This window comes from Babylonia areolata, chromosome 5 (genome assembly GCF_041734735.1).
Source record: "Babylonia areolata isolate BAREFJ2019XMU chromosome 5, ASM4173473v1, whole genome shotgun sequence".
NCBI classification, from domain to species: Eukaryota; Metazoa; Mollusca; class Gastropoda; order Neogastropoda; family Buccinidae; genus Babylonia; species Babylonia areolata.
The window spans coordinates 52,903,812-52,925,123 of NC_134880.1; the positions used below are offsets into that span (position 1 = coordinate 52,903,812).

A 21,312-nucleotide genomic window follows, 5' to 3' on the forward strand; every position below is an offset into this window, starting at 1 on the left:
AATAAAGCAGTGCATCACATTGTTTCACATGAGGTGCTTAGGAGCCCAATATGTGGGGAGTTTAAGTACCATATATCATCATTACCATTATTATTATCTTTTGCAGAAATATGCATGCACCACTGTTCAGTTTGTCCAGCTGATATTGTTCATATATCAACATTCCACAGCTGTGTATCCAAATATGTATGAATTAATTCCATCCCCAAGTTACAAGAATAAAGCCTCTTAAAACTTTAGTCTAATCAAAAAAACATCTTCAGCTCAATTCCAATGCCTTCTCTCAGCTGTACAGTTTCCTGCCTGCTGTCACACACACCACACAACCTGACACCTTCACAAGATAAATGTGTTCTGGTCTTTGGTCCACAAGTCCCAAGATTTGTTTGTTTACACATCAACCTCAAGAGCATGGACACGAGTAGTCTTTTGCTTGTTTGTTTAACTGAGCAAAGTGTCTGTCTTTAAGGCAGAAGTTGTTCATTTACACATCAATATCAAGAGTATGGACACGAGTAGTCTTTTGTTTGTTTGTTTTTTAACTGAGCAAAGTTGTGTCTGTAGGGCAGAAGTTATTCATTTACACATCAACATCAAGAGTATGGACACAAATAGTCTTTTGTTGTTTGTTGTATTTTTCAATGAGCAATGCTGTGTCTTTAGGGCAGAAGTTGTTCATTTACACATCAAGAGTATGGACACAAGTAGTTTTGTTGTTGTTTTTTAAACTGAGCAAAGTTGTGTCTTTGAAGTAGAAGTTGGCACCTCACCTCAGGAATGGTGTCAGTGCCATGTAGAGACAGTTCACTGGGACAACGGCCTTCCTCATCCCCGTACTGCTGGTTGAAGCGCTTCTTCATCAACGCTCCCCCTGGAGACACACACACGTTTGTCTTACATAAACCATCTACACACATTGACACACATTCCTCATACAAGAATCACACACACACACACACACACACACACACACACACACACACACACATTCAACATACATGAACCACACATAAACCATGCACACACACACATTCCTCATGCATAAACCATACACACACACTGAAACACATTCTTCATACACACTTATTCACACACACTTAACATACACGAACCACACATAAACCATTCAAACACACACACATTCCTAAAGCATTAACCACATACACACATCCCTTAACCACAAACCATGCACATCAACTTGTACCGACCTTTGGGGGCGTCAGAGGGGGTGTCAAAGCCGGCAAAAGTCTCTGCCCGTTTGGGCATCAGCATGCTGACATAGGAGGCACTGACGTGCTCACCGGCGCTGCTGACGCTGCGACTCAAGTGGGTGCCACTGCCCTGGATGATGGTGGTCAGGCGGGAGGCTGCAACACACACACACACACTGACCTGTGGTGTCTTTCTCTGTGCTGACTTAATACTTCTTCTTCTTCCTTTGTGGGCTGCAACTCCCATGTTCACTCATATGTGGGCTTTTATGTGTATGACCGTTTTTACACCACCATGTAGGCAGCCATACTCCGCTTTCGGGGGTGTGCATGCTGGGTATGTTCTTGTCTCCATAACCCACCGGACGCTGACGTGGATTACAGGATCTTTAATGTGCCGATTTGATCTTCTGCGTGCGTATACACACTAAGGGGGTTCAGGCACAAGCAGGCCTGCACATAAGTTGACCTGGGAGATTGGAAAAAATCTCCACCCTTTACCAACCAGGCGCTGTTACCGATATTCAAACCTGGGACCCTCAGACTGAAAGTCCAACGCTTTAACCACTCGGATAATGAGCCCAACTGACTTAATACAATCAGACTACAGGAAAAAAAGAAACTGACAGAAACAAAGCATAACATTTTAGACAGTGACTGGCTTTAAAACAAAGGCAAGTTTGAAGTTTATTTATGTATACGTGACATAAGAAGCAAGAAGACCAGAAGGAAAAGAAAGGAGACCCCTACCATATATGACAGTCAGTCATGTCTGACAATCACCACCAGAACAACAGAGGAGGCATATGCTGTCCTGACTATCTGGACTAGAATTTGACTATAGTGGAGTGTGTCTTGCCCAAGATACATCCCAACTCTCTCACCCAAGAGGGTTTTAGGACATTCAGCAGTGGGATGGTTCCCAAAGGCCAACAAGCCCCCCAAAGGCTGCAGCAGCAAGAGCCAGTGCAATCTTGCCTCATAGTTTGATAGTCATAGTCATTAACAAAAGATCAAGCTACAAATGAATTCCCATTGCAGTGCATTTCTTTGTGTATACAACTACAAGGCCAAACAAGGCTGTTGATTTGACTGCAAAATACAGGGTTCCCACACGTCACTTAACAAACACTTTTTCAACACCAAAATGAAAAATGTCCATAGCAAACAATAAAACCAAACTGAATTAAAAAAAAAAAAGAAAAAAAAAAGTTTGTCTGCTACGCCATTAACAAAAAAACATTGGTGGTTTTCTCAGAATTAATATTCAAATTTCATCACTTTTTTTTTCTGTATCAACGTTCAGTCTCCATCATTTCTGTATGGTGGTCATTGCTATTTTATTTTATTTTATTTTTTTTAATGTATTACACTCTTGTTGATTGGTACTGGTCAAGGGTTTTGTTAAAATTCTAAGATCTTTCCTGCTAAACATATTTTTTCCAACACTTTTCCAGCCCTAGAAATGGTTCTCTCCTCTTTCAAAGACTTTTCCAGACTTTTCAAGAGTCAGTGAGAACCCTGAAAATATATCAACATATCATTTTTCAATAGCTAAAGTTGAACTAGTCTGATTATTTCAATGTACTCTTTCACTGACACTGTGTCATCACTCTTTGTGTGAGTGCAGCCAAACTGGTTTCATCCAACAGTAAATATCAATATCACTGGACCATCATTTTTTTCCCTTAGCACTGTCACGGTTACCTATTTCATGACTTTTCCACCTAATTTACACTTTACCAGAACAATGACTATGCTACCATACTTATTCATATCAACTGGGTTTCATTTCTTTCCTCTTTGAGCCAAAACGAAACCAATCATTCTCCAGCTTCACTGCTGAAAATATTCAATCCTTTCCTAGTACTCTACCCTTCAATCATAACCACACTTAACATGAAACGTGTCCACTCCCAACAACGTTTCTTGTCTCAACAAAACCACTACCAGATACAGACTATGGGAGGAGTGTGACAAAGAAAAGGTGACACTGACAGACGACACATGGCAGTGACAGAGACGGGAGTGTGACAAAGAAAAGGTGACACTGACAGACGACACATGGCAGTGACAGAGACAGGAACGTGACAAAGGAAAGGTGACACTGACAGATGACACATGGCAGTGACAGAGACAGGAACATGACAAAGAAAAGATGACACTGACAGATGACACATGGCAGTGACAAGGACAGGAACGTGACAAAGGAAAGGTGACACTGACAGATGACACATGGCAGTGACAGAGACAGGAGTGTGACAAAGAAAAGGTGACACTGACAGATGACACATGGCAGTGACAGAGACAGGAGTGTGACAAAGAAAAGGTGACACTGACAGATGACACATGGCACCAACAGAGACAGGAGTGTGACAAAGAAAAGGTGACACTGACAGATGACACATGGCAGTGACAGAGACAGGAGTGTAACAAAGGAAAGGTGACACTGACAGACAACACATGGCAGTGACAGAGACAGGAACATGACTAAGGAAAGGTGACACTGACAGACAACACATGGCAGTGACAGAGACAGGAGTGTGACAAAGAAAAGGTGACACTGACAGATGACACATGGCACCGACAGAGACAGGAGTGTGACAAAGAAAAGGTGACACTGACAGATGACACATGGCAGTGACAGAGACAGGAGTGTAACAAAGGAAAGGTGACACTGACAGACAACACATGGCAGTGACAGAGACAGGAACATGACTAAGGAAAGGTGACACTGACAGACAACACATGGCAGTGACAGAGACAGGAGTGTGACAAAGAAAAGGTGACACTGACAGATGACACATAGCACCGACAGACAACACAACACACCTTCTTCAATGGCTGCTTGTACCACCTCCACAGACGTTGTGCTGCCAACCGTGCTGCCTGCATCGTACTGGGAACTTGAACGCTGCACACATGTACTTCACTCATAGAGTCTGTGTCAACTGCTCCCTGAGTCTGTGTAAACTGCTCCCTGAGTCTGTCAACTGCTCACTGAGTCTGTGTAAAATGCTCACTTTGTCAACTGCTCACTGAGTCTGTGTAAACTGCTCACTTTGTCAACTGCTCATCCACTCTGTGTCAACTGCTGAGTCTGTCAACTGCTCACTGAGTCTGTGTAAACTGCTCACTTAGTCTGTGTAAACTGCTGTGAACTGCTCACTTAGTCTGTGTAAACTGCTGTGAACTGCTCACTTAGTCTGTGTAAACTGCTCATCCAGTCTGTGTCAAATGCTCACTGAGTCTGCCAACTGCTCTGGGTCAGCTGCTCATTAAGTCCCTGTCAGGTGCTCTCCGAGTCAACTGTTCCGAGTGTACGTCAACTGCTATAGACACAATGACGGATTATGAATAATCTTTGAACCATGTGTTCCCCACTGTTGTTGTCTTCTTTAAATCACCCACCTTTTTCTGTTAACATACACACCCACACGCCATGCAACCATGTCAGCTTACACATTACTCCTATCTGCCTGCTGACTTACATGCTATTTGTTTTTTTCTTCTTCTTCTTCTGCGTTCACTCGTATGCACACGAGTGGGCTTTTACGTGTATGACTGTTTTTACCCCGCCATGTAGGCAGCCATACTCCGTTTTCGGGGGTGTGCATGCTGGGCATGTTCTTGTTTCCATAACCCACCGAACGCTGACATGGATTACAGGATCTTTAACGTGCGTATTTGATCTTCTGCTTACATATACACACGAAGGGGGTTCAGGCACTAGCAGGTCTGCACATATGCTGGGAGATCGTAAAATCTCCACCCTTTACCCACCAGGCACCGTCACGGTGATTCGAACCCGGGACCCTCAGACTGACAGTCCAATGCTTTAACCACTCGGCTATTGTGCCCGTCACTATTTGTTTTCAAATGCCTCGAGTATTTCAGGGACAGCATTTGAACACACAGAGACGAACAGAGAGAGAGAGAACAACAACATGCACCAACATATTTCATTTCCTTTAACACATACATTAACACTTTCTTACACTAATAATCACAAGCACTCCCTCCTCTCTTTCATCCACTACCACCCTTCCTTCCATCTGATAACACTTCTAGTGAACAGACGTTGACCTGAAGATCTCTCACGACATGCACCAAACAGGAGCAACAGCAGTCCACTTACAGAGCCTCCCTCCTCCTTGGCTGTGGACACCTCCAGCAGTTCCATCATCAGACGGTTCTTCTCCTCACAGAGGCCTTTGATCACATCGTCCTTCTGGTGCAGGCTGTCTGCAACCACACGAATACAATGATCAGTGCCGTAACACCCCCCTGCCCCCGCACCCTCCCCTCACATACACACATCATCGTCAGTGCCATCACATCACAAAACACCCACATACACCACAGTCAATACTATCACAACCCACACACAAACACACCACTATCAGTGCCATCACAACCCACCCACCCACACACACACACCACGGTCAGCGCCATTATCATGCACATCTACGTCTACACTCCATTCTGAATAAACTCTTTTAAAAAATGGACAATACTGGTCCTCCAGTATGACATTCCCAGACTTATTAAAAAAAAAATTAAATAGGCAGTTTTTTTCAAATTATAATTAGTTTTTATTAGGTTGGTAAGCTAGAGTCTTTACTTTATATTACTTTTTTTGTATGTGTATGAATATTCAATAAATAAATTCATATTCAATTTTACCAATTTTCAATCTCTTGATGATTTTTAAAATGGAAAATTTTTTGGGTTGTAGTTAACCTCTTGACTGTGCTGTTGACGTACGGCGTACGTCATGAAATGTCGCTCACCAATGCTGTATTGACGTGCGCCGTACGTCATGTTACAACGTTCTATGTTTCGAGTCCCGCAATACAGAAAATACAGTCTGCTAACCATTAAATTAGCTCCCCTGAGAGCTCTTTATCTCCTGAGTTCCATAAGCTAAAATTATTCATCGGATTGTCATATTTATGGCGAAAGTTTTGCAAGTTTGTATGAAGCTCAAGTTGTGTTTGCAAAGCCATGGCTGAGCGCAGACAAACCCCAACACTTGCACTAATATTGATATCTTGACTATCTACACACCTGACAACACTTACAACACTTGCCAAACATCTTGGATTCATTTTCCTTCCACTGTCCCACTGGGGCTCACAAGTCCCACTTGTTCGGTGGGTTATGGAGACATGAAAATACCCAGCATGCATGAACCACGACAGAGTCATCGGCAAGCTGATGTTGGTCGTGTAACGGAAAGAAGAAGAAGAAGAGTCATGTTTCTGTCTGATATGGAAACACTGTTTCTGTGTCAACTGCTCTGTGTGTGATATGGATAGACCAGCACACACATTAAGTGTAGTTAATCAATCCAATTTAAATCTGTAGACCAGAATGACCACTGAAGCTATGAACAAGAAAGAAATAACCATCTGCAACCCTCTAAATTCAAGAGCACACTAAAACCAACTTCACAGAAAATGTATGTTACTGTGTAGTTACTTGCTGCCCTGCCACTGACACCATTCATGCAGAGACACAGTCATCACTTACTGATGATATCTTTCACAGAGACACAGTCATCACTTACTGATGATATCTTTCACAGAGACACAGTCATGACTTACTGATGATATCTTTCACAGAGACACAGTCATCACTTACTGATGATATCTTTCACAGAGACACAGTCATCACTTACTGATGATATCTTTCACAGAGACACAGTCATGACTTACTGATATCTTTCACAGAGACACAGTCATGACTTACTGATGATATCTTTCACAGAGACAGTCATCACTTACTGATGATATCTTTCACAGAGACACAGTCATCACTTACTGATATCTTTCACAGAGACACAGTCATCACTTACTGATGATATCTTTCACAGAGACACAGTCATGACTTACTGATGATATCTTTCACAGAGACACAGTCATCACTTACTGATATCTTTCACAGAGACACAGTCATCACTTCCTGATGATATCTTTCACAGAGACAGTCATCACTTACTGATGATATCTTTCACAGAGACACAGTCATGACTTACTGATGATAACTTTCACAGAGACACAGTCATCACTTACTGATATCTTTCACAGAGACACAGTCATCACTTCCTGATGATATCTTTCCCAGAGACAGTCATCACTTACTGATGATATCTTTCACGGAGACAGTCATCACTTACTGATGATATCTTTCACAGAGACACAGTCATCACTTCCTGATGATATCTTTCACAGAGACACAGTCATCACTTCCTGATGATATCTTTCACAGTGACACAGTCATCACTTACTGATGATATCTTTCATTTTCCTGGACTTCTCTTCCTGTTTCCTCCTCTCTTCCTCCATCACCACTTCAGGTTGCTGCGGCTGAACTTCATCTGCAATAACGTCAACATCAATGCATCATCATGTACCCTTAAAAATCAACGTTTCGATTGCGATCGTGCCTTAATTTTAGCCCGATCTCCCAATCGAGCAACATAATTGTGCGACCTGCTTGAAGGCCTAATTGGACACAAAACAGAAACGCCAGAGAATCGATAGGCAGATAGAAAATGCGAAAAAAACTTAGCCATATGAAGTGCACAGGAACAGGTGTCGAGGTGGCTGCCAGAAAAAGAGGGCGCTAGCCAGGGGGACAAAGGGGACGTTACCTACTTCCGGGAGGTTATCGGCCGTAGTACTTTCGTTTTCTCCACATAGGCGGATAGTAGTTTGCACAGGACAGGAATGTCAGACCCCTGCCGGAGTCTGCACTAGTTGGGTCACAGTTAAGTTGTGTAATTAAATCAACGTTTAAACGTTCCAACTCCACCACTGTCCAACCACAGAACTTCCTGTTTAACATACTTTGCCACAGACAATACTCATGTCAACAAACATGCGTATGATGTTGCCCCCATCATCATAACCCCTATCTGCATACAAAACACACAGACTTCGTACACTGAGGACCACATAGATGACCCAGAAGAGTCACCGCTGAACATACAAAATCAAAAATGAAGACTGACATGTTTCAGTTTCAAGGTGTACTGATCCATTTATGCTTTATATCTGCTCCCAAAATTTCATATATATATATATGTATATTTTTTTTTTTAACCCAACATACTGGTCAGACCTATGAAGACAGTCATGGACAGCGTGTCCAGAAACATCTCCTACCTTCCTCTGGGCAGTTCTTGATGGCTTCCTGCAGAATCCTCATCCAGTGGTCACGCTCGTCACGCGTGCGGCACACCAGTTCGTACATCTCGGGGCTCTGGCGGATCTGACTGATGACGTAGATGCCGTGACTGTCCCGCTCGTCCCGCTTCTCCCGCACCAGCATTTTGTACAGGGGAACCACGCAGTGCTGAAAACAACACCCTCCTCCTGTCAGCTCTGTGTCTCACTCACACTGTACACAGCTCTTGTGTCTCACTCACACACTGTACACAGCTCTGTGTCTCACTGTACACAGCTCTGTGTCTCATTCACACACTGTACACAGCTCTGTGTCTCACTCACACACTGTACACAGCTCTGTGTCTCATTCACACTGTACACAGCTCTGTGTCTCATTCACATTGTACACAGCTCTGTGTCTCACTCACACACTGTACACAGCTCTGTCTCACTTACACTGTACACAGCTCTGTGTCTCACTCACACACTGTACACAGCTCTGTGTCTCATTCACACTGTACACAGCTCTGTGTCTCATTCACACACTGTACACAGCTCTGTGTCTCACTGTACACAGCTCTGTGTCTCACTCACACACTGTACACAGCTCTGTCTCTCACTTACACTGTACACACTCTGTGTCTCACTCACACTGTACACAGCTCTGTCTCTCACTTACACTGTACACACTCTGTGTCTCATTCACACTGTACACAGCTCTGTGTCTCACTCACACTGTACACACCTCTGTCTCACTCACACTGTACACAGCTGTGTGTCTCACTCACACTGTACACAGCTCTTGTGTGTCACTCACACTGTACACAGCTCTGTGTCTCACTGTACACAGCTCTGTGTCTCACTCACACTGTACACAGCTCTGTGTCTCACTCACACTGTACACAGCTCTGTGTCTCACTCACACTGTACACAGCTCTGTGTCTCACTCACACTGTACACAGCTCTGTGTCTCAATCACACTGTACACAGCTCTGTGTCTCACTCACATTGTACACAGCTCTGTGTCTCATTCACACACTGTACACAGCTCTGTGTCTCACTGTACACAGCTCTGTGTCTCACTCACATTGTACACAGCTCTGTGTCTCATTCACACACTGTACACAGCTCTGTGTCTCATTCACACACTGTACACAGCTCTTGTGTCTCACTCACACTGTACACAGCTCTGTGTCTCACTCACATTGTACACAGCTCTGTGTCTCACTCACACTGTACACAGCTCTGTGTCTCATTCAAACACTGTACACAGCTCTGTGTCTCACTCACACACTGTACACAGCTCTGTGTCTCACACTGTACACAGCTCTGTGTCTCATTCACACACTGTACACACTCTGTGTCTCACTCACACTGTACACAGCTCTGTCTCACTCACACTGTACACAGCTCTGTCTCACTCACACTGTACACAGCTCTGTGTCTCACTGTACACAGCTCTGTGTCTCACTCACACTGTACACAGCTCTGTGTCTCACTGTACACAGCTCTGTGTCTCATTCACACACTGTACACAGCTCTGTGTCTCACTCACACTGTACACAGCTCTGTGTCTCACTGTACACAGCTCTGTGTCTCATTCACACACTGTACACAGCTCTGTGTCTCACTCACACTGTACACAGCTCTGTGTCTCACTCACACACTGTACACAGCTCTGTGTCTCACTCACATTGTACACAGCTCTGTGTCTCACTCACACTGTACACAGCTCTGTATCTCACTGTACACAGCTCTGTGTCTCACTCACACTGTACACAGCTCTGTGTCTCACTGTACACAGCTCTGTGTCTCACTCACATTGTACACAGCTCTGTGTCTCACTCACACTGTACACACTCTGTGTCTCACTCACACTGTACACAGCTCTGTGTCTCACTCACACTGTACACAGCTCTGTGTCTCACTGTACACAGCCCTGTGTCTCACACACACTGTACACAGCTCTGTGTCTCACTCACACTGTACACAGCTCTGTGTCTCACTGTACACAGCTCTGTGTCTCACTCACACACTGTACACAGCTCTGTGTCTCACTCACATTGTACACAGCTCTGTCTCACTCACACACTGTACACAGCTCTGTGTCTCACTCACACTGTACACAGCTCTGTGTCTCATTCACACTGTACACAGCTCTGTGTCTCATTCACACTGTACACAGCTCTGTGTCTCACTCACACTGTACACAGCTCTGTGTCTCACTCACACTGTACACAGCTCTTGTGTCTCACTCACACTGTACACAGCTCTGTGTCTCACTCACACTGTACACAGCTCTGTGTCTCACTCACACTGTACACAGCTATCTGTTTCAGGTGCCTGTTGTCAGGACACAAAAACATGCTTGATATGCCGACAATATAAAATGAAGAAATTAAGTTAGTTATGAATCAAATCTTTGGCAGAGGATATTGCTGATGCCAGTAAAAAGAGAAAACTTTCAATTTCACGATGAAAATGTCAAGACTCTCAGTTCTGACACATCATTAACTCTTGTTTGATTTCTTGCTGTGTTGCATGCTGAATGGTAATGACAAAAACAATCATGAAAAGGTCTAGGCTGAGGCCTGTTCTTTAAGTGTTTGATACTACTTTATTTTCTGTAAGCATTCTATGTACCTTTATTTCACAATGAGGATCTAACCGCGTACCCCCACGTCACAAAGACTTTACAACTAACGACATTAAGAAGTTTCAGTGTCAGTGTATACAGCTATCTCATTTTCACATGATGACTGACAAGATGTGATTAAACAGGAACAGTAACTTTGCCTTCCTCAAGGTGCACAACCTTCCCACTAGCCATACACTTCCCAAAATTACTACTTTCACCACGGTTTCTAATTTCACAATGCATGTTGTACTACAGCCATCAGCCTAAATGAACCTAAAGATCGACGGGCGCAATAGCCGAGTGGTTAAAGCGTTGGACTGTCAATCTGAGGGTCCCGGGTTCGAATCACGGTGACGGCGCCTGGTGGGTAAAGGGTGGAGATTTTTATGATCTCCCAGGTCAACATATGTGCAGACCTGCTAGTGCCTGAACCCCCTTCGTGTGTATATGCAAGCAGAAGATCAAATACGCACATGAAAGATCCTATAATCCATGTCAGCGTTCGGTGGGTTATGGAAACAAGAACATACCCAGCATGCACACCCCTGAAAACGGAGTATGGCTGCCTACATGGCGGGGTAAAAACGGTCATACACGTAAAAGCCCACTCGTGTGCATACGAGTGAATGCAGAAGAAGAACCTAAAGATAAATAACACACCGACATTCAAATACAAGCCTGGCTGTATTCAATTAATCAAGTAATATCAAAACATCAAGGAAGTTAATTAAAAAGAATGAAACAACAATGAATCTGTATATGATATTCTAACAAATGGACAAATCTAATAAAAACAATACCGGGTATGAAATCAGGCTCAATTTTGGTAAGAAGTGTCATGTACATACTTTTACAACTTACAGTTGTCGTTTTTTAGTGGACTTTCTCCACTTGTAATTTTAAAGACAAAGCAGTTTTTACAGTCAATTCTCTGACAATTTATTTTTTTCTGAAAAAAAATTACATTAATCAAACAAAAAACCCATTTTTCAAAAGCCACATTTCACAAAAAAGAAAATGAAACAGGGAAGAAGTAAACAACAAAATACGAGCAAGCCACACACCTTGTTGTCCTGGAGGAAGAAGGTGTATTTCTGTTCATTCTTCTGCAGAAAGACCAGAAGATCCGTGAGCACCAAGGCGTACGTGTCCAACACACGATTGCGAGCCGTCTTCCAGCCTATGGTGCCTGCATGCACCAAGTGACGACCACGGGCTATCAAGTCTTGCCGCTGTAAAGGGAAAACATATGTCACGCATCAGCCATTTAGTATAAGGTTTGTTCTTTCCATTTTGAACATAAAACAGTTGTTTAAAGAAAGTGAGTGTTTGTTTTTTTCTTTTCATTCTGAACATAAAACAGTTGAGTGTTTTATTCCTTTCATTTTGGACATGAAACAGCTGCTTAACAAAGCAGGTGAGCCATTTATTACACAAAGTTCCTTTGTTTTGTAAACATTAATTCCATTCTTTTTATTCTGAACAGTAAACAGTTGTGTATATAAACATTTTGAAGTCTGTTACAGTGTTTGATCCAGCAATCAACACATGTATGGATTGCTCACATTTCAAACACATTTTCATTACAGTCCCACATGCACAAAACATGATCAGCTGATGCACATGACTGCAAAGAGAAATAAGAATGTGACCCACCCTCCCCCACCCTCCCCCTGGACATCCCAATGCTTCCAGGGTGCTTGTGAGTGTGACTCACGGGCTCCACTTATGAGCCAGACATGACTCCACAACACGAGAGTGCACAATCAGCAACACAATCCACAGCTAACACATCTGCCTAGGAAGCAAGACAATCTGACTGCACTGGATCGCGTCCCATACTTGCCAGTATCTTCTCCCCCAATGGCCCCATGGGGTACATGAAATAAATTTCTTGCCTTGCCTTGCCTTGCCTTGCTTTACCCTCTCCAACAGACTTTGAGTGGTGGTCTGGATGCTAGTCATTTGGATGAGACGATAAACTAAGTTTCCTAGTGCAGCATGCACTCAGTGCATGTTAAAGAACCCACTGCAACAAAAGGGTTGTACCTGGCAAAATTCTGAAGAAAAATCCTTTCTAATATATATGTGTAAGCGTACATATTATTGAAGCCTGACTGAACAACACAGGAAACGAATGATGAGCACCTAAAGGCGGCTGTCAGTTAGCTCTACCAAAGTAGGAAGCCTGTTGTGGAAATGACTGTTTTAAGTGCTTCGAGTTGGGTCTCTGACTGAAAAACAGGTGCCTATACATGTATGAACAATGAAAGAAAAGTGATATGAAATGGAATAGTTCCCATGCACACACACACACACCACCCTTGCACTGACCGCACCTTGAACTTCTTGTCCATGTAGACAGTGGTGCGTGAGTCGAAGGCCCGGTACACCTCCATCAGCTTTTCATAGGCAGCCACCTGGGCGTCCACACCATGCACCACTGTCTTGCTGCACTGCAGGGCCTGGCTCAGCTGTTCACGGTCTTTCTTGTCTGCACACACACACACACACACACACACAATCATCATCATCATCATCATCACACGGAAATACACACACATACACAAACATAAAACCACACTGTCTTTCATCATTCAAAATCAACCTCCATGCTACTGTAATTTTCACTACTATTTTTTTTTTATACTCAAATCTGACCCCTGCATATTATCAGCTATATGTGCCCTATCTGTGTCTGAAAATGAAATTCTGACTACCAAGTGGGGCCACCTGACACAACACACTCAGTAATGACAACATCACTCATCACAATAAAAGTTCACCATCACATGCTGAACAGCAACGCCAGTCTTACCAGTGTTCGATTCAACATGGTTCAACTGAACAAAATTTCAAGTGAACGCAATCGCAGTTCACTGACCATGAACATCTCTAGTCTGCACGCACACGCACACACACACACACACACACACTGCACACAGAGAAACGGAGACGCGCATAAGCTTCTTACAGAAACCAACCTTTGGTGCTCTTGAAGATGGCCTCAATGAGGATGGAATACTTGGCCAGACGCACTGTCACTCCCAGAATGAAGTCTGGCAACTCCCGCTTCTCACAGATACTGAGGTTGGACATTTTCTGTGAGCACAGACACACCACACCATACCATGACAAGCACACATCGTCCAGTCCTGTTTCTAACAGATACTCAGGCTGAACATTTTCTGTGCACACAACACAGACACACCACACTATACCATGACAAGCACACATCGTCCATTCCTGTTTCTAACAGATACTCAGGCTGAACATTTTCTGTGCACAGAACACAGACACACCACACCATACCATGACAAACACACATCGTCCAGTCCTGTTTCTAACAGATACTCAGGCTGAACATTTTCTGTGCACACAACACAGACACACCACACCATACCATGACAAGCACACATCGTCCAGTCCTGTTTCTAACAGATACTCAGGCTGAACATTTTCTGTGCACACAACACAGACACACCACACCATACCATGACAAGCACACATCGTCCAGTCCTGTTTCTAACAGATACTCAGGCTGAACATTTTCTGTGCACACAACACAGACACACCACACTATACCATGACAAGCACACATCGTCCATTCCTGTTTCTAACAGATACTCAGGCTGAACATTTTCTGTGCACAGAACACAGACACACCACACCATACCATGACAAGCACACATCGTCCAGTCCTGTTTCTAACAGATACTCAGGCTGAACATTTTCTGTGCACACAACACAGACACACCACACCATACCATGACAAGCACACATCGTCCAGTCCTGTTTCTAACAGATACTCAGGCTGAACATTTTCTGTGCACACAACACAGACACACCACACCATACCATGACAAGCACACATCGTCCAGTCCTGTTTCTAACAGATACTCAGGCTGAACATTTTCTGTGCACACAACACAGACACACCACACCATACCATGACAAACAAACAGATACTCAGGCTGAACATTTTCTGTGCACACAACACAGACACACCACACCATACCATGACAAACACACATCGTCCAGTCCTGTTTCTAACAGATACTCAGGCTGAACATTTTCTGTGCACACAACACAGACACACCACACCATACCATGACAAGCACACTCCTGCGGGTGTCCAGTAGTAAAGTGTTTTGTAACACTGAAAACCATGGCAAAAACACAATCACCTCCCTTGCTTCTTTCTCCTTGGGGAGGCTTCTTGTTTTGCTAAATTACACATCATGCACATCATCTCACACATGCATACCTGCACACATGCCACAGTCACTCTCTCACACACACACGCACATACACACAAAGAGGACAGGATGTAAAAAAGCTGTACAAGTTTACTCTTTTATCCTCAATAAAGATCATGTTGACTATACACACACACACACTCTCCCTCTCTCACACACACAAACACACACACACTCTCTCTCTCTCTCACACACACACACACACACACAGAACACAAAACCACCAAAGCAGTAGCCTACCCTGCAGAAGTTCTGGAACTTTTTGTCAGTTTTGGCGTTGTCCTTGTAGATCTGGATGGCTTCGGTGTGTTTGCTGCAGAACGTTCCGTACACTGACTTCATACGCTCTGCCTTGTCCCCGGTAAACTGCACACACCCACACACACAACTTACTGCACACATCCATAACACACACACACTCTCACACATCCCATACACAATCCTCCTGACCCCCACCCCCATTTCAGCAGGGTAGGTCCGATCTCTTTCAAACCGCAGTCAGCACACCCATCCACAACCTTCTACATCCACCCACCCACCCATAACACTCACATATATACATCCTCTCCCCAAAAATCCCCCTCTCTCAGTCCCCCACCGACCTGATTCAGCAGGGTATGTCTATCTCTTCCAAACTGTGGTCAGCACCCCCCCCCCCTCTTCCAAACATATATAAATCCCCTTGATTCATGTTTGTACCTTTTTATGTACTATCCCCCCCAATATTCCTAGTGACCCCAGTACTGGTTATAAAGAGATTCTATTCTACTCTATTCCACAGACCTGATCCAGCAGGGTGGGGCCGATCTCCTCCACAGAGCGGTCAGGGCTGTGGGTCTGCAGGGCCAGCAGGGACCTCAGGAACACGGAGTGCACCTCACACAGCTCGTCCAGCCGTGGGAACAGCCGCTGTATCTGATCCTCCGCCATGTCCATCTCCGACAGCATTGGGTCACGAAACAACTGTTACACACCACACACCTTCACTTCAGAGACATCATGGAATCTTTATTTTTTTTATTTTTTTTAAAGCAGATCCTTTAATGTGAACTTAAACAAGCCAGATCAAACATCATTCCATGCAAAAACAGTATTCAACAAAGCGTTACTTGTGTACAAAGTGCACAATAACTTGGCACCATAATATCCACATCTGCTTACCCTAGCCCCATGCCAATACGGCTCTAACATGTACATTTCATCACGTACCCCCACTGATATGTTCAAAACAAGTTTTGCATTTTCAGGCGCATCCCCGTGGAACTCACTCCCTATACACGTACAAATGAACAGCTCTCTACCTATTTTCAAACCAAAACTCCATAAACATCTTAAATCCTTCCAACCATAAACGACTCACAGAGAAACGGCTGTCAGCAGTAAAAATGAGGACATGTGTGTGTCTCACTGAAAGTATTGCACCCATTGCTCCCGTTTCTCCTTGTTTTGTTCTTGTTCTTATTCTGTCTTCTTTTTCTTTATTCATTCTGTTTTGTTTGCTTACATTTCTTTCATTTTCTTCTAATTTGTGTGCATGCATGAATTTATTCAATACAACATGGACGTTTCATTACTGAATACTACTGTCAATGGAGAAGACTCAGTACTGTATGCTGTTGCTACAACAGAACCTTCACCACTGTATATTCTTGCCACAGTAGAAGCACCAATATTGTATACTACTGTCACCACAGAAGTTTCCGAATGGTTCACTATTAACACAGCAGAAGCTTCAGTATTTTGCAACCACGGACCTTTCAATATTGTGTACCACTGCCACCACAGGAGGTTCAGTACCGTGTACCACTGCCACCACAGGAGGTTCAGTACCGTGTACCACTGCCACCACAGGAGGTTCAGTACCATGTACCACTGACACCACAGGAGGTTCAGTACCGTGTACCATTGCCACCACAGGAGGTTCAGTACCGTGTACCACTGCCACCACAGGAGGTTCAGTACCGTGTACCACTGACACCACAGGAGGTTCAGTACCGTGTACCATTGCCACCACAGGAGGTTCAGTACCGTGTACCACTGCCACCACAGGAGGTTCAGTACCGTGTACCACTGCCACCACAGGAGGTTCAGTACCGTGTACCACTGCCACCACAGGAGGTTCAGTACCGTGTACCACTGACACCACAGGAGGTTCATTAGTCTACGCCATAAAAAAACAACAACAACAACAACAGCAGTGTATACCACTATCACCATAGACCTTTCAATATTGTATATAACTGCAGCCACAGACCATTCAATCTTGTACACCACTGCCACCACAGACCTTTCAATACTGTTTAACACTGCCACCATAGAAGATTCAGAATTGTATAACATTGCCACCATAAGAGTTTCAGCACTGTACACTCTTGCCACCACTGACGCTTCAGTATTCTATATTACTGCCACAACAGAAGGTCCAATGATGCATACCACTGCCACTGTAAAAGTTTGTTTTGCATACTATTGTCTCTGTATCAGCTTCAATATTGTATACTACTGCCACCATAGATACTTCAGTATTGTATACTACTGCCACAGTAGATACTTCAGTACTGTATACTACTGCCACAGTAGATACTTCAGTACTGTATATTACTGCCACCATAGATACTTCAGTACTGTATACTACTGGCACCATAGATACTTCAGTACTGTATACTACTGCCACCACAGATACTTCAGTATTGTATACTACTGCCACCATAGATACTTCAGTATTGTATACTATTGCCACCATAGATACTTCAATATTGTATACTACTGCCACCATAGATACTTCAATATTGTATACTACTGCCACCATAGATACTTCAGTATTGTATACTACTGCCACCATAGATACTTCAGTACTGTATACTACTGCCACCATAGATACTTCAGTACTGTATACTACTGCCACCATAGATACTTCAGTACTGTATACTACTGCCACCATAGATACTTCAGTATTGTATACTACTGCCACCGTAGATACTTCAGTACTGTATACTACTGCCACCACAGATACTTCAGTATTGTATACTACTGCCACCACAGATACTTCAGTACTGTATACTACTGCCACTGTAGATACTTCAGTATTGTATACTATTGCCACCACAGATACTTCAGTACTGTATACTACTGCCACCATAGATACTTTAGTATTGTATACTACTGCCACTATAGATACTTTAGTATTGTATACTACTGCCACTATAGATACTTCAGTACTGTATACTACTGCCACTATAGATACTTCAGTATTGTATACTACTACACCATAGATACTTCAGTATTTTATACTACTGCCACCGTAGATACTTCAGTTTTGTATACTACTGCCACCGTAGATACTTCAGTACTGTATACTACTGCCACCATAGATACTTCAGTACTGTATACTACTGCCACCATAGATACTTCAGTACTGTATACTACTGCCACCGTAGATACTTCAGTACTGTATACTACTGCCACCGTAGATACTTCAGTACTGTATACTACTGCCACCGTAGATACTTCAGTATTGTATACTACTGCCACCGTAGATACTTCAGTATTGTATACTACTGCCACCATAGATACTTCAGTACTGTATACTACTGCCACCACAGATACTTCAGTATTGTATACTACTGCCACCATAGATACTTCAGTACTGTATACTACTGCCACCATAGATACTTCAGTACTGTATACTACTGCCACCATAGATACTTCAGTACTGTATACTACTGCCACCATAGATGCTTCAGTACTGTATACTACTGCCACTATAGATACTTCAGTACTGTATACTACTGCCACCACAGATACTTCAGTATTGTATACTACTGCCACCACAGATACTTCAGTATTGTATACTATTGCCGCTGTAGATCCATTATTACTGTACACTATTGCCATCACAGATGCTTCAATACTGTATGCCAGTGTCACTGCAGAACCTTCGTTATTATATGCTCCTGTCAGCATAGACACATCTGTATTGTACACTACAGCCACTGGAGAATATTCATTACTGTGCACTACAGCACAGCCAAAGAGAAAAGTCTTACCTTCTGCATTATCTTCAACTTCTTGACATACTGCTTCTCTGTCTGTATCAACTCTGAAAAAACAACAACAATAAATAGAAAATAAATGTTAAACACACACACACACACACTGTTTGCTATCAAGTCTCCAATCTGCCTTTCCATGTAACCAGTGCCAAACTGAATTATTTGCATACATATGCAACACACCCACTCCAATTATTCCTCTCCATAAGTCATACATTAATAAAGAAAGACGTGTCTCTCTAATTCTACACACACCCCTCCCCACCCACCACCATGCTACTGCTTTTCTTTATGACTCAGCTGTGTTTTACATGTTCGCTCGCTTGCTAACTTGTTTGCCCACCTGTAACTAACAAAAAAAAAAAAAAAAAAAAAAAAGAAAAAGAAAAAAGATCCCTGCCTCAGTGAATGAACCAACAGCACCTTTTCCCTGTGTCACTGTTTTTCTCATCAACATTTCAGGGCGGTGAGCCCAGAAATGCAAAGCATGTGCACCAAGCTCTCTACCCATGTTGCCTGGCAAACCCATTCACCACCCCTTTCTGCAGGCACCCAACCGCCCCCCGCCTGCCCCCCCACCCCACACACACCCTTTCTGTCACCACTTACCCCAGATTGTGTCTTGCCGCTTGATGTCTTTGGCATTCATTCTCTTCAAGGTCTGTGGATGGCAAATACAGAACAGTTGTCAGACAAATCTATCACAAAAAAAAAAAAGAAAAAAAAAAGGGATGTTCCTTGACTCTATAAACTATCAGATAAAGAAACAAATACAGAACAGTCGTCAGACAAAACTATCACAACAAAAAGTTCATGAAGAAAGAAAAAAAATAAATAAATAAAAGAGGATGTTCACTGACTGTAAACAAACTATCAGAAAAATAAATAGGTTCAGAAAAAACAACAACATTTTCTGACACTGCCAAGCAGAAGAAAAAAGAAAGGCGACTGTTGTGAAAGGTCTTAGAAACAAGGACATGAAAAACTGCTGCAGCCATCAATGTCATTTGTAACAGAAATGGACAAAAAAAACAACAGAAGGCTTGGATATACGGGACCACAGTTTAAAAAAAAAAGAAAAAAGAAAAAAAGTGTTTATAAGCATAACAAGCAATAATTTTTTTTATTTTAACAAGATTTTCAATAAATCTGGAAATCTATGACTCTAACAATATAAAAAACAGAGTGTTGGGGGAACAGGCTGAAATGAAAAAAATTGATGGTGTCTTAATTTACCCACCACCAAAGAGAAGAGGATTAAGTAAGCGAGCAGGGAGAGGGTGAGTGGGGGGGGGGGGGGGGGGGGAGGGGTAGGAGAGGTTTGACCTCTCACCTTTCTCTCCACAGTGATGTTCCAGGCCTCAGGTTCCTCAACCCCCAACATCAGGTCTGGTTCCTCCTCCAGCACCGCGCTCTCTGCCGTCACCACCACCGACACTGTGGGAGTCAAGGAGAGAATGACGTGTTCTATTCATTTATCTTAATAATAATAGACTTTATTTATTGCCTCACTACACTAACATGGGCAGTTCATGTTATACTCTGTGTTTGGTTAAAATACATTTACTATGTCAAAGCTGCGGCAAATTAGGCAGATCAGTTTCCATGAGAACGGCTTTAATAACTGCCTTACAACACTAATATAGCAAGTCTGCGTTATCCTCCCTACACTGACAATGCCAAACTGATGCAAACTAAGACTATCAGCTATAACATGAATAAAAGAGAAAAAAAAGAATGTATGTTAATAAAGACACAAACTGCTGCACAAAACATTTTACTCATTCATTCTGTACACTAATTCATCATTCATTCTACACATATTATTAACTCTACATACAGTGATTAATCTGTCTTAAATTCAATGACTGAAAAGAGGAAAAAAATTGGAAAAATATGCATGCATACGCCCAGATGGTAATAATCAAAACCAGCGGAACTTGCCCCTTGTATGTAGCTTGAGGGCATGCATGTGTC

The 21,312-nt window shown here is 43.1% G+C and overlaps 1 protein-coding gene across 3 annotated transcripts in view; it reads right to left on the reverse strand.

The window, feature by feature from the left end:
- LOC143282174 (rho guanine nucleotide exchange factor 28-like) overlaps nt 1–21,312 on the reverse strand; it is a 200,884-nt gene that overhangs the window by 12,315 nt on the left and 167,257 nt on the right. For all 3 annotated transcript variants that reach the window (XM_076587739.1, XM_076587740.1, XM_076587738.1), the window contains 14 exons: nt 20,669–20,772; nt 19,945–19,996; nt 19,330–19,382; nt 16,067–16,246; nt 15,524–15,649; nt 14,009–14,126; nt 13,364–13,518; nt 12,089–12,256; nt 8,384–8,573; nt 7,504–7,593; nt 5,350–5,456; nt 4,044–4,125; nt 1,209–1,367; nt 771–871 (listed from right to left, as the gene is read on the reverse strand). In XM_076587739.1, the coding sequence (XP_076443854.1) occupies nt 771–871; nt 1,209–1,367; nt 4,044–4,125; nt 5,350–5,456; nt 7,504–7,593; nt 8,384–8,573; nt 12,089–12,256; nt 13,364–13,518; nt 14,009–14,126; nt 15,524–15,649; nt 16,067–16,246; nt 19,330–19,382; nt 19,945–19,996; nt 20,669–20,772 (1,685 nt within the window). The remainder of the gene's footprint in view (nt 1–770; nt 872–1,208; nt 1,368–4,043; nt 4,126–5,349; nt 5,457–7,503; nt 7,594–8,383; nt 8,574–12,088; nt 12,257–13,363; nt 13,519–14,008; nt 14,127–15,523; nt 15,650–16,066; nt 16,247–19,329; nt 19,383–19,944; nt 19,997–20,668; nt 20,773–21,312) is intronic.